Source organism: Lepus europaeus, chromosome 20 (genome assembly GCF_033115175.1).
Source record: "Lepus europaeus isolate LE1 chromosome 20, mLepTim1.pri, whole genome shotgun sequence".
In the NCBI taxonomy this organism is placed as follows: Eukaryota; Metazoa; Chordata; class Mammalia; order Lagomorpha; family Leporidae; genus Lepus; species Lepus europaeus.
In genome coordinates, this window is record NC_084846.1 from 40047359 (window position 1) to 40061341 (window position 13983).

The 13983-nt window shown below is 44.0% G+C and overlaps 1 protein-coding gene across 1 annotated transcript; it reads right to left on the reverse strand.

Annotated features, from left to right (window-relative positions):
• Window positions 1-1818: 1818 nt before the first annotated feature.
• On the reverse strand, window positions 1819-12017 carry SFRP4 (secreted frizzled related protein 4). The gene is made up of 6 exons (XM_062179000.1): window positions 10949-12017; window positions 9558-9638; window positions 9394-9459; window positions 7063-7261; window positions 5607-5670; window positions 1819-2719 (listed from the first exon to the last, which is right to left on the reverse strand). Exons 1-6 carry the CDS (start codon window positions 11391-11393, stop codon window positions 2534-2536), a joined length of 1041 nt encoding a protein of 346 aa, XP_062034984.1. The 5' UTR covers window positions 11394-12017; the 3' UTR covers window positions 1819-2533.
• Between the last annotated feature and the right edge of the window lie 1966 nt (window positions 12018-13983).

The following is a 13983-nucleotide window of genomic DNA, read 5'->3' on the forward strand; positions in this document are numbered from 1 at the left end:
ATATTTCAAGGAACTAATTAAAAATGTGCATACATATCTAGCTACCAAATACTTATTCAGTTATTCAACACGTTCAGTTGAGAAACGAACCATATTCCCAATAGCATAAGGGTTTGTTGAGTAATGTACAACATGAACTATAATACAACCATTACAAATGAGGTGGTATCCACTTTCTGTGAAACTAATCTCAATTAAAAAAATGAAAGGAAGGAAGCAGGATATGAAACAGTGTGCACAATAGGCTCCCACTTTCACTTTTTCAAGTCATGATGTAAATGCATAGAAAGCTCCTGGACAATTATATGCCAAAATATGAGTGATGACCTCTGTGTAGCTGTGAGTGGGGAAAGATAGGATTTAATTCAATACTTTGCTATTTTGCATATTTATTGAATACCTAATAAGGAATATATTCTTGCAGTTGTCAAGAGCCCAAAAAGTATTTTTTTCAAGAAATGCCTCCAGTTGTACAAAATTATAAAATTACTTGATAAAATATTGAAAAATATTTCATTTTTAATCAAAGCATCCTGACTCTTAAATAGTTACCATTTCAAAGATAGAACTTAAACTCTCTCCTCCATATATTTGTATTTATAACCTCTCACATATATTAATGTAAAGGAAATATTTGAGGAAAAAATTATTGGTGCTCACACAGAGGCCACTCCAGTACTTGTCAAACCTTAGTGGGTGCTAATGCTCATTTTCAGCTTCTTCACAACAAATAATAAAACAGTGTTTTGGTTAATCTTTCACTGATAATCAAAGTGAAATATGAGCCTCATTTGTGTAATAGCCATTATATAATTTATGGTAAAACTTCAATGAAAATATTGCTCAAGTTTGTAAAGTTATCTCCAACTTCTTATCATCATCATTTTTGCACTTAAACTTTTTTATTATAACATGTTTTCTCTGCTTTCCCATGGAGCATTTCCTTTTGCACTCCACATCTTCCCAAGAATTCCTACTGTACTAAGGAGGTAAACAGACCATGGGTACCTTTATTAGTTTGTCCAAGATCATTGAGTTTGGGTACTATGTGAAGTATCCTTCTGACATCCCTTATGGACCAAGGGCTTTGGGCCTTCCATACAGAAGGATCACACACTGAATATTTTTATGAAACCCCTAGTGAGGATTGATGCCACCCTAGGGTAGCAATGCAGGCAGAGTAGAGCATTCAGAAGAAGTGAGTGCACATAAGAGCATCGTCATTAGCCCGATTTCTCCACTCTTTCTCCCCTTCTGTGTACAGTGACTGCAGAGACGATATTAAATCACGTGTTTCATTATCTTACGTGAAGGCAGCATGTAACTTATCCCTCCTCTGAGATGTAAGGATGATTGCATATCTAAAGAGAAGTTAGTCTTCAGCTTTCTGAAGCATTCTGCTACCTCTATGCACAGTTGATGGACAGGCGGCCTCAGTCTCCCTCCTTAGAAGCAGAGCTAATGGTTACATCAGAACTGGCTAAGAAGCAGCCTTGGTGGCTCAGCCCTCCTACTGCAGCCCCACAAGTACTCCATGAGCACCAGCAATCAGCACAGAGAACACTCTCTCAGGTGTGGCGATTAGGACTCCAGGATGTCCTGGGAAGTGAACTGAGTGCCACACCTGTTTTGGATGTAAAATACATGAAAATTGACCAATTGGTGCCCAAATTATAATGGACGACTAAACCCACAGTTCCTGATGCTACTTGGAGTGTACTGACAAGAAGAAATTGATCATGAAATCAGATCATCTTCACCATGGCACAAGGACCAAAAAAAAAAAAAAAAAAAAACAAGAATCCAGATATGGTCTGTCTGCTTCTCCTTTTTATTTATGTATTAATATTGTTATTTTAGTTTTTAGAGTTTCTAGCTAAAAGTAGAGCAGAAAGTCACCTTTGTAAAACAAACAAACAAAAAAAAGTAAAGAAAACACATACACATTGCAGTTTTCCACATTCTACTCCCTTAAATTTTTCAAAAATCCTCTTTTATCACAAAGCTATTTCTGCAGACAACAAACATAAAGATCTTTTAAACATGCATTCCTCTTCTTTGCTCCTTAGAAGCATTTCATCTTCCATCACATTTTACGATATTGCTAACATCTTAACGGAAATCAATGGAAATAAAAATACTATTAAAAATTATGTGTTTTGTTTGCACCATGGCATTCATTTCACACTGTACACACTAAGGCCAAACTGTAGGAATGGAAGCATCTCTCCCCCCACATAAATATCATGCAGAGGACACACTCAGGCTACTCAGAATGCCGTAAGCATTTTCCACCAGCTTTACTTCATCTTCCATATCCAAAGGCAAACCCACCACGATGGCTTTTAAGTCTCTCTGTGGAGGCTTAAAGAGAAAAGTTGAAGCGCAAGGTTAAGAAAAATGCTGCAAGATGTGTCTATGAAGAGCGCTGCAGTGAGTCGTTAGGGCTAGAGGTGTGTGCCTTACACAGGCCGTGCCAGGCAGTGCCCGGGCTCATCCCGGAAGGAAGTCACCATTCTGGAGAGCAGTCGGCTCACACTCGTTTGGGGTTTGTTCTCTTTTGAGCACTCCGCGTTTTAATGTTCTTCTTGGTGCTGGCTGGTTTGGGAGCTGGTGGCTTTCCCTTCGGTTTCACGGGATTACTACGGCTGGTGCGCCCGGCAGTTGGCTTCTTGTCCTGGGTTGTTTTCTGCTGTTCCTGCAGCCTCTCTTCCCACTGCTGGGAGACAATTTGTACCCATGAGTGTCAAATACATCTCACCCCTTTATTCTGTTAACCCAATAACAGAATTTATCAGTGCATTTATTTATTATTTGAGAGACAGAGAAATTGACAGAGAGCTCTTATCTACTGGTTCACTCCCCAGATACCCACAGTGGACAGGACTGGACCTGGCTGAAACCAAGAGCTAAAGACTCAATCCAAGTCTTGCATATGGATGGCAGACACCCAACTTCCTGAGCTGTCACCTGCTTCTTCCTAGGGTCTGCAAAGGCAGGAAACTGGAGTCAGGAGCCAGACCCAGGAATAGAACCTGGGCACTCTGCCATAGGAAGCGAGTATCTTACAAGTGTGTTAACCACTGGGCCAAATGTCTACTGTAGTGCAATTTTTTATATCAGTGCAATTGTTTACTATTATAGACTAGTTGTGATAAAGCAATTTTAAAAGCAACACGCTTTTGAGCTCTCATAATGTATTAGGTGACTTGGAAAGTGCTCAGTATATGATAAAGTCTTGACACATGTTCACTTCATTGAAATTCACCACAACTTTCTAGTTAGGCACAATTGTCATGACCAGACAATAAACACACAGAGGTTATTTGCAGAGGGTCACACAGGTGGTAAGTGTTAGAGTCAGGATTCAAATTCACTCATCGAAACTCCAGAACCCAAGACCCTCCTGTGCATTTTTGACCACCAGCTCTACCATGCACCATTCCCAGACAAGAAATCCTTCTAAAATCCTTGAAGTGGCTAACAGCAGAAGTTTACCCAGCCTCACTAGAAAGTCAGGGATTTCTTGTCACAGGTGTGTTCATCAAATTTTTCCAAATCCAAAGGAAGACAGAGCTCAACATTACAATAGTTACTAATAGTTACTAATGAGGGAGATACATTTGCTAAGATCCCCTGTGAGTCCCTGAAACCATCAATAGTACCAAATCCTAGATACCCTAAGTTTTTTTTTTTAAATCTTATTTAAGGTATACAAAGTTCATGTATTTGATATATGCAGATTTAGGAACATAGTGATATCTCCCACCCTACCTCCCTCCTGTCCACACTCCTACCCTTCTTCCTCCTCCCTCTCCGTTTTCCACTCCTAATTTCTACAAAGATCTGTTTTCAGTTTACTTTATGCTCACAAGATTAACCCTACACTAAAAGTTCAGCAAATAGTATGAAGAAAAAAAAACACTGTTACTCAACAATCATCGAATCTCAAAATATCAATTTCATTGCAATACATTACATTTTAGATACTCTATTAGTTACCACAGATCAGGGAAAACATATGGTATCTGTCTTTGGGGGATTGGCTCATTTCGCTAAGTATGATGGTTTCCAGGAGCATCCACTTTGTTGCAAAAGACAGGACTTCATTCCACCACCCCCCATACATACAAACCTATGATAAAATTAGTTTCCAAATAAGGGACAGTACATGATTAACAAGATAACATAACAATATAGAGCAATTATAACAATATGGTTAAAGTATATGAACACTGTTTCCCTCCCTCAAAATATCTTATTATGTTGTACTTTTTAGAACAAGAGACAAGAAATGAAATGTGGGGGTTAGAGACCAGTGTAATATGTTCAAGGGCCAACGGTGCACACCACTGGGAAATGAGTCATTCTGGATAATCAAGTTGCCTTGACAGCAGAAGATTAAGAAACAGTTGAAAAATCGAGCCTACTTGAATAGATACAGCTCTACATGTTGGCACGTCTCTGCTTTCTTAGATTATGCTAGTATTTCACTCAGCAAATATTTGAGCACAACCTTAGGCCAGGCACAGTTCTAGGCAGCAGAAGTTCAACAGAAAGAAAAACACTGCTTCTACCCTCCTAGGCACAATTCTATTGTACTCTAAAACCCAGTAAACTCGTTACTGTATGCTGCTATCATTTGGTGATATTTTCCAATTCTTATTGACATAGGATGTTTGCTGAACAGTTCCAACAGCTCTGTTTCCTAAAGCCTCTGTTCCTCTAATCAGTCTTGGATCCTTGGAATGCACGTGCCTTCTCCACTCAAGCTTCTAACTTTACTGTGGTCTTAGAAACCAAATAACACAGCCTGCTGGCACTTCCTGTCTAGTACCACTAGGCGTGTTCCTTGGCAGCTCAGGAGTTCCCAGCTCAGCTGTAACACGGCAGTGTTCTGTCGTTATTCAGAAGTGCACGGGGTGGGCAGGCTGCGCTGTGACTGCATTCCCAGTAAGTCAGTCCTTAAGACATACTATTGCCTTGCCCAAGAAATCTTATTCTAGAAAACGAAGGTAGCAGTGGAAAACACAAATCCTCCTGAAAACATATTTTTCAGTATGATTTCACATTTTTAGCAAAAAATTAATTTTAATGCAGCTCTGAATTACCAATATGACGTTACCACTAAAATCACATATAACCACAAAGTAAGTTTTGCACTTAAAGTCTTAAATTGTGTTAAATACATGGAAAGAACCTGCTGTGTACAGTAATATGTCAGTTTTAGAGACAGGCATTTGCAGTCCCACAAATAGATGCATATGTTGATTTTAATCTCAGTGAACTTTAATTCTACTTAAGGTTCACTCTGTTCACTAAAACAATTAAATATAACAATAAGGAAACAAAAAATACTTTGATTTAGAAATACAGTACACTAGTACTGAATACAACTACATCACTTTTGAAAATTAAATAGATTTCTGTTTTAAAATTCCAAGTAAGAATAGTTGTACACTTATCTACTCCAAAGAGAAATATTGTTGCTATTCCTAGTTCCTATGAAAACTTGGATATGAGAGAATGTGAAGAGTTCACAAATCCTATAGAATTTTTTATATTCATTTATATACCTATGCACATTTTTTGTTAATAATACTTACTATGGATCTTTTACTAAGTTGATCTCTCCACTTTTCAACCAAACAATTTTCAAGAAGCATCATTCTGAAAAAAAGAGTAAATTATCTGAATAAGCATCTTTCGGTTATGTAAGTATGAAGTCTTAAAGTACAGAAAACTATTTTAAAGTTCTTCAATAACTTATTCCCCAAATCTCCATGTCATTCATTTATATTTTGTTAATAATTTCTCCCATTCTCCCATATATATATATATTTATATATATTAGACCACACTATATATTTGGATCCCACCGCACGTTTCCTTTTATAGTTACATTGTATAACTATAGTTATATATATATACATATATGTATATAACAAAGTTATAGTTGCTGATATAGTTCGAAAAACTCAAAAATTAGTTAGAAATAATATAACATTACAACTATAGATATCCATGACATATTTAGCCATTTCCCTACTGTTGAACTCTCCCTTTTGCTAACGTCTAGCGATGCGATCTGCAGAGAGAAGCCCGGAAGCATGGATTGCTTTTTTGGAGAAACAAATTTTAAGTAGAAGAATGGCTTTAAGTCATGAATGCAAAGCATTATACATGGCACGAGGAGCTAAACAAGTATTGATGGAATGTAGCACAAGAAATCACTCAAGTGAGGCCAGTTACAAAAGATGCTTTTGTTTCCTTTTGGAGGAGTAGAGGCTTGAGCTGCATGGAGAAGAAACAGATGAGGGAAAAGGGCATGACTTGGATAAAAGTGAATGAGTTCTCCGGAGAAGTCTATGGCATAAGTTATGGGACTCATACCAGAAGCAGCCTGAAGAGTTTGTCTATGTTACAAGGAACATATGAGTATGTAAGAAGATGTCATGGGAAGGGGCATACAATGGCTCACACACCCAGCTAGAGATACACATGTGTATGTGTGATGTGTGAAACATCCATGTATTTGTTCATACTTTACTTGTGATGACTTCAATGGAGAATGACATGGTGGTAGATTCAGGAGCCACCTTGAAGGGTGGACAATGCTGTCTCAAACAGGTAATGTGAAGAGTATGGGAAGCATGTGGAAATGTAGTCTCAAATGATGACTTACTTGATCTGTAAGTCACTAAGGGTGCCTTAGGAAATTCAATATTTGCCTACAGTTGTCTGAAGGATTTGAGAATAATTGTTCTTTCTCAAAGGAATTCACTTACCTTCAAATTTTAGAAATCACTTAGTGAGTTCTGAAATTGATTTTTCAAGATTCCAGTCAAATACTCATGTATCTGTTTTACCTTCATGTTGTGAGCATTTCATTAACATTTAGGATATATGTCATTCCAACATTATTAAATTCCAAATTATTAAAACTGCTTTTTCATAAATCACTACTGGTACCATTTTGTCACTGTCCCTTAAACCAAGACTGCTCACTGAGAGCTGCTCTGTGTATGGAGTGTGCACTTCCTGCTGCCCCACAGTGCCCACCTTGAGCGCCACTCGTAGCACATGATGAGGACGTCCTGATGTGGCAGGATGTGGGGACACTGGCAGGAGGAATTTGTAATGAGTGGGACTTGAGTTCGAGGGATGGGTGACAAGGACTTGAAGATCTCCTTCACATCCACCACTGTCGTCACTTCGTTGCAGCCGCTCCTCTGCACAGCTTTTATTTTGGCATGAATAACTGTAATTTAAATATTTATATAAGTGCTGTTGAGACATTTAGGGCAAAACCAGGGATGGTGTATTTGTACCAACTGCCAGCCTTTCTTTCTTTCTTTCTTTCTTTCTTTCTTTCTTTCTTTTTTTTTTTTTTTGACAGGCAGAGTGGATAGTGAGAGAGAGAGAGAGACAGAGAGAAAGGTCTTCCTTTTTGCCATTGGTTCACCCTCCAATGGCCGCTGCAGCCAGCGCATCATGCTGATCCATAGCCAGGAGCTTCTCCTGGTCTCCCATGGGGTGCAGGGCCCAAGCACCTGGGCCATCCTCCACTGCACTCCCGGGCCATAGCAGAGAGCTGGCCTGGAAGAGGGGCAACCGGATAGAATCCGGCGCCCCAACCGGGACTAGAACCTAGTGTGCCGGCGCCGCAAGGCAGAGGATTAGCCTGTTAAGCCACGGCGCCGGCCTACAGCCTTTCTTAAAGAATAACTCCTGCAGTCATGCTCATGCCCAAGCAGGAAAAATGCAGGTATAATGTCTACACAGTCATACGTAAGACATCCCATATCGTCAATGTTGTCTTGAAAGTTCTCAATCAAGATGCAAGACTAAAAGCAAATTGAGAATCGGGCTTTAGCCTGGGCTCTCCATGTCGGTGAAGATGTCACACACACATTCCTATGTTTATATACCCCCTTGTGATGTCTGGAAGTGAGGATCATACATTACTAGATTCAAAAGCCCCCATGCGGAGTTTGCACTTCTTCTAGCTTACAGACAAAGTTATTGGAGTCATAACGCTTAAGAACTGGAATGAGTCTCTGAGGATTAACATCCTCGATCCTTTAATTTTACAGACTGACAGAGTAACGCCTGTGGTGAGGAGATGTTGAATTATTATTTCAGATGGCCAGGAGTGTTGCTATCTCTGACCTACTTTTCAATCCCGACTTCTTGGCCCCTTGGTACTGCGGCCTCCCACGGAGTTGTACTGAGCCTAATATGGGTCTGTCTTGGATCCCATCCCAGCAAGCTGGCTTATGAAGGAGCCAGAGGAGTTGAACTGAGAATGACTTCATCGTCAAGGTAGTTCCAAGGTCATGCCACCCCCGGGGACAGCATGACAGTGAAACTGATTGGTACCCAAGTTTGGATCTTGCAAGGAATCCAATAGAACAGATTAAGACAATATCTCCACAGAACAGGTTTTAAGAAAAAAGTACTGAAAAAGATAACACAGTTATTATTTTGTTGAATTACCCACACTGACTGTATATTTTTCAAATCTGACTGCTTAAATTAGCAGTTATTTTTTCAGATTTTTACATCACTGTGATATTCCTACTTCACATTTAGCACATAATCTGCAGCTTCTTAGTGGGATAAAATTTCAGTTTTAAAATGAAATCTAAGCAAATAAACTGAACATTTGTCCCAAATCAGAACAGTGCTCGGTTATTTTAGCAAAAATAATTGAAGAAATGAAATAGAATATAAGATAACCCCAATAAACATTTTAGAAACCTATAGTTGTATTCAGTTTAACTCTCAAATTATGAAAAGGAGAACTGAAATTATTTTAAAATAGCATGGTTGACTTATTCTTTGAAGACAATGTTAAATGGTTCCTTCAAGTAAGGGAGAGGAGTACATTTAAACTATTTCGGTTCTGTAGCTATGGGATTTGGTGATTACTATGTAGCCCCATAATTTCTTTAAGACAGTAGATATTTGTAGTTGTAAAAGGATACACGGGCAGACCTCAATTCTCTGGGTCTCTAGGCTCTAAGTTCCTGGGCCTCAGATAATGAAATTCACAGATCACTCTCAGCCTTGCCACAGAGGAACCACAGGAAGAGAACCTGGAGTGGGCCATCTGGCTGAGCTGCACTTCCCACCAAGACAATCAAGATCAAGGTGTTACACATGTAATCTAATCTGATTACCCCTTAGGTAATTTACTTCTCCTTACCTGTCCTTACCATTGTTATTGTGACGCCTAGAACCTGTATCACTGACTAGAACAATCACTAGCCCTCTGCTTTGCTTTGCTTTGGGACCAGCAGTCCGGCTGGAGCAGAGACAGCACTCCTGCAGTTCTGGTTTGGTCCCAGGCCAAGTCTCAGAAGCAATCTGCTCTACCAGCTGACTTACCGTAGCTGTAGTTCCTACTCAAATATGTTGCCAAAGTTGGCTTCACTTTTTTGCACTTGCATCGGTCTAAAAAAAAAAGGCAAAAAGAGACCAAAAGTTAGAAAAGGGAACAGAAGTAACTGGAGAGGCGAAGGAGAGGCAGCCGGGAGGAAGGAACGACTTACCAGGGCTCAGGCGTTTGCAGTCAACATCAAGAGGCCGTTCCTGAACCATCATGTCCGGTGTGATGTCTATCCACTTAACATCTGCAAGACAAACAGGGCCATACTGATGTCTATCCACTTAACATCTGCAAGACAAACAGGGCCATACGGTGTGATGGTGTGATCCCTGTGATGGGTGGCTGGATCTGAACACGCAGAGGGAATAAGGAACCAGCTCAAGACATACATTACCATAGCATCAGCAAAGAATAGTACCAGATAATAAAGATGGTGTGTGATTATTAAGTCTTGTGGGAGACTCTGCCCATCCAAATGTAAGCTGATGTGAATGCGCATTTCTTGAACTTGGCTGGTACACACAGCCAACCTAGATAGATCACAACCCTCTCTCTCCCAAAGCCACCGGAAAACATTAATGTTCCAAGTTGATGGTTTAAACAAATCAAAATAACCAGAAGATGTCCGAATCCCCATCTCCCCTTGCTCAGTGCAGAAACAGTCTTCAGCTACAAAGCCAAAACCAAGCATAACAGCCAACATTTACAGAATTTCAGCACTAAATGCGGGTTTTTTTCTTTCTAAAACCCTGCATTGGAGAGGAGTTTCAAGTTGCCCCTTCACTAAACCACTCCTGCTGCCTGTTGAGGGCAACACCCTGAGGCATAACTCCCCAGCCTGCACCACAGAACGCTGCCATCTCTTCAAATGTGAGTCACAGAAAGCCTGGACAAAAGCATGCAAAAACATTCTTCGGTTTCACTTCAAGAAGTGCATTTGAACCTGCTCCTTCTTCCAAGAAAAGCAGCCGCACGACCAAAGAGGAAAGAAGCCGGTGGAAACAGAGACTAGACGAAAGAAGCTGCCACAGGAGCTGGCTCCTGGTCAGCCACCATGAGGCTGAGGTCACAATTTTCCAGGGCGCCCGAGTTTACAAACCTGGCTCCTGGCGCGGAGTTACTTGTGAGAAGTTAACACCAAGCGGAGAGAGCATTACACCCGCGTGCGGGACGGTTTCAAGGCCAGCCAGCGCTTGTACGTGTACTGTGCCTGTACTCGCAGATACAGTAACATCTGTTTGCTGTGATTTTTATGTCAGGTGTTACTATAAATGAAAACCTCACCCAGTGGCTCCCTGTATAAGTAAAACACCTCCACCCTTGATTTTCTTTATGGCGCCCTTACTCCAGCTCCCCAAATTCGTGAGGGGAACCCCGACTTTCCCAGAACCAAGGCCTTCCCTGACCCCTCACCACTTCCTCGGAAGCGGGACGGAGGCTGAACGCCACCCACTGGCAGCCACAGGTGTGGCCGCTGGGGCCTCCCGGGGCAGCGACAGCGCCCGGCACCTCCTCGTTAGTTCCTCTCCCTCCGTTCCTGTCCCCCGGCCTCACCCTCCGGGAGGTCAGTGACGATGGCCTCGGGCGAGATGCACACGCCGCGGTCGTAGACGGGCAGCTCCTCGCAGGCCAGGTTCTCGGGCCAGCTGTGGTTGTACATCTTCATGAGCGGCTCGCAGTCGTCGCGCGCGCGCTGGCACACCGACTTGCAGGGCTTGATGGGGTCGTGCAGGAACTCCAGGGTGCAGATGGGCGCGTACATGGCGCAGAGGAAGAAGCGCAGCACCGCGCTGCAGTTCACGTCCACCAGCTCCTCGTACTGCTCGATGGCCAGGATGGCGTTCTCCTGCGTGCTGTGGTGCAGGTGGTTGGGCATCCGCGTGATGTTCCAGGGCATGTGCCGGCACATGGGGATGCGCACCGCCTCGCAGGGCGCGCCGCGCACGCCCAGCGTCAGGCGCAGCCACAGGCACAGCGCCACCAGGACGGAGAGGAGCATGGCTGGGCTCTCCCGCGCTGCCACCCTCACAGGCAGGAAGGGCCCTTCTCTTCCCGCTGCCCCCAGGCTTTCGCCGGCTCTCCTCCCAGCAGGGAGTCTTTTAGAGAGCTGGAGAACTCTCGCTCCCAAACTCCAGTCGACAGCAATGCGGAGCCCAAGGGTCCGGCCGCGGGTCTCCGCCGTCCTGCGCACGGAGCACCGGCAGCGCCAGCACTCGGCCTCCAGGACGCGAACCCGCCAGGGCAGCTCCAGTCCAGGACCCCGCAGATGGTGGCGCAGCCGGCTACGGCCATTGCGAGACCCTATTTATCCCGACGGCTCCCCTGACGTGGGTTCCGAACGCTCCCTTGGCAGCTGCAGGCGCGGCGCGGGCTCCCCCTCGGCTGCTCCACCCCCGGCCCCTCCGTGCAGCAGCGGTGACATCATCTCCTCCTCCTCCGGGCCACAGCCCAGGGCTGGAATCCTGCGTTCCCCCAAAGTATCCTCTTTTTTTTTTTAAGTCCGTCCGGCCCTTTTTCTTCTGACCAAGAAAAAGAGCCCCTGGTAATCGTTTTGGACTCCGGATGCAAGAAGGTGCAAGGCAGAGAATTTCCAGAAAGCCGCTGAACTTTGCTCCTTCGGTCTTTATAGAGTCTGCCCAGGATGTAGGGAAAAGGGAACTTTGGCCTCTAACGCCGAAACGTACTTACTCTCTCCAGCAGGGGGCCTGCGCGGTGCCGAGGGGCGACAGGACTGTGGGGCCTCGGGAGAGGGCAGCAAACGTTGGCACCTGGTGGGCAGCGTTTGTAGCCCCGCGCTCCCCGCCCCGCTGTGTGCAGTTTGTTTTCGTGGTAGTGTTGGTGCCGGTGGTGGCTCGGAGGCATTAGTTTTGGTTCAGGTTTTTCCAGAACAGCACTTGGTGTGTACCTGTTCCCAGGGATTCGCAGAACCCCTCCAAGGTGATGCTGGTTGCTGAGTTTCCTCCCTGCCTTCCCTTCACTGCCTACCCCCCTTCCCGTTCCGAGCGGAACTCAGCGGGGGGGGGGGGGAGTAAGGGGAGGGGGAGGGGGGGCCTAAGAAAACTTTGGATCCACAATCTGAAAAGATTCTCCCCCCTTCATGTCAAGCAATTTCCGACCCAGCAGCCTAAAATCTTGACTTCTGATGTGCTTGGAGATTGTTACTTGGTTGAGTCAGAAGCTGTGAACCATGGAAAGCAAGTATGCATGTTTTGTTTTCTCTTTTATGGTATTTGTGGTAGGAAAAGGCACTAAAAACCAACTCTGGCTCAGCTATACACAGAAAAGGGAGGTTACATAGTTGCAGGTATACACCAGTCTTCCAGTAGTAAGGCTACTAGGTATACAGTATTGGCTAAAGGTATTAGCAAGATAGAAAACACGTGCTCTGGATGTTAATGTTTACAAAACATGGCTTAATTGGAAATCTGGATGAAATGCAGATAGATATTTTCCTCTCCAAAGCTTAGACTGAAAAAGTTAGTTTAGTTTTGATGCTGACACAGACTGACGAATAAAACAGCTCAAGAAGCAGCAATCACACAGCACTGATCGGGCATTTGCAACGAGCAAGTTACTAAGCTAACCCCTTTAAACGCTGTATCTTATTTTTCTATGGGATATGAATTAAAAGTGGTAAATTGAAAGGATAGGTGAGACAAATCAATCTCAAAATTCACCCTAGGAGTTTGGTCCTACTTAGGAGCAGCCTAAGGTGTCCAGATGCAGCCAATAGAGAGAGAGAAATTCTGGTTTCCTATGCAACAGGTCTCAAACTCTAAAAAGACAAACCAGGCTAGTAGAATATCAAGCAAGGAAAATAGCTTAGATGACATCTCAAGCCATTCCCAGCAACAAAATCCAATGAGTCTAAACACCTCATTGAGTGAAGATGTTCAGCCTGTGTTCCCACAAGGGGAACAAGAGAAAGAGGTGCGCTACTTGCCGTTTTCCTATGGCTTGCTTGAGAAGAACACACTTGGAGGAGGGTCAGACTTCTACAGCCAGTTCGAACCTGCCATATTTGCTTAACTACACAAGTGAGAAGTCACGGTGGGCTTCCCTGATGGCTCTGATGATGTGTCCTTTAAGAAAGCACAGTGAGAAGTTCAGAGCTCTTCCTGCTGAAGCTCTGAGGTCCTTTGATAGTCTAGGACTGGCGTTTCGAAAGAGGGGACAGCAGGGGAGGGATTCATCAGAAGATTCTGCCAACTGCCTTTGCTCTTCATGTCTCCAGGGAGGCTGCGATTCTGATTCTAGAAAACCCTACTTCAGCCGGCGCCGCGGCTCACTAGGCTAATCCTCCACCTTGCGGCGCCGGCACACTGGGTTCTAGTCCCGGTCGAGGCACCGATCCTGTCCCGGTTGCCCCTCTTCCAGGCCAGCTCTCTGCTGTGGCCAGGGAATGCAGTGAAGGATGGCCCAAGTGCTTGGGCCCTGCACCCCATGGGAGACCAGGAGAAGCACCTGGCTCCTGCCATCGGATCAGCGCGGTGCGCTGGCCGCAGCGTGCCTACCGCGGCGGCCATTGGAGGGTGAACCAACGGCAAAAGGAAGACCTTTCTCTCTGTCTCTCTCTCACTGTCCACTCT

What these genes read in the sequence shown, in the direction of transcription:
- SFRP4 (XM_062179000.1), bottom strand. Translation starts at nt 11,393, where the DNA reads ATGCTCCTCTCCGTCCTGGTGGCGCTGTGCCTGTGGCTGCGCCTGACG. An exon ending in CGTCACTGACCTCCCGGAGG is followed by an intron (nt 9,639 to 10,948) that starts GTGAGGCCGGGG and finishes TTTGTCTTGCAG; the next exon opens with ATGTTAAGTGGATAGACATC. An exon ending in AACTTAGTAAAAGATCCATA is followed by an intron (nt 2,720 to 5,606) that starts GTAAGTATTATT and finishes ATTGTCTCCCAG; the next exon opens with CAGTGGGAAGAGAGGCTGCA.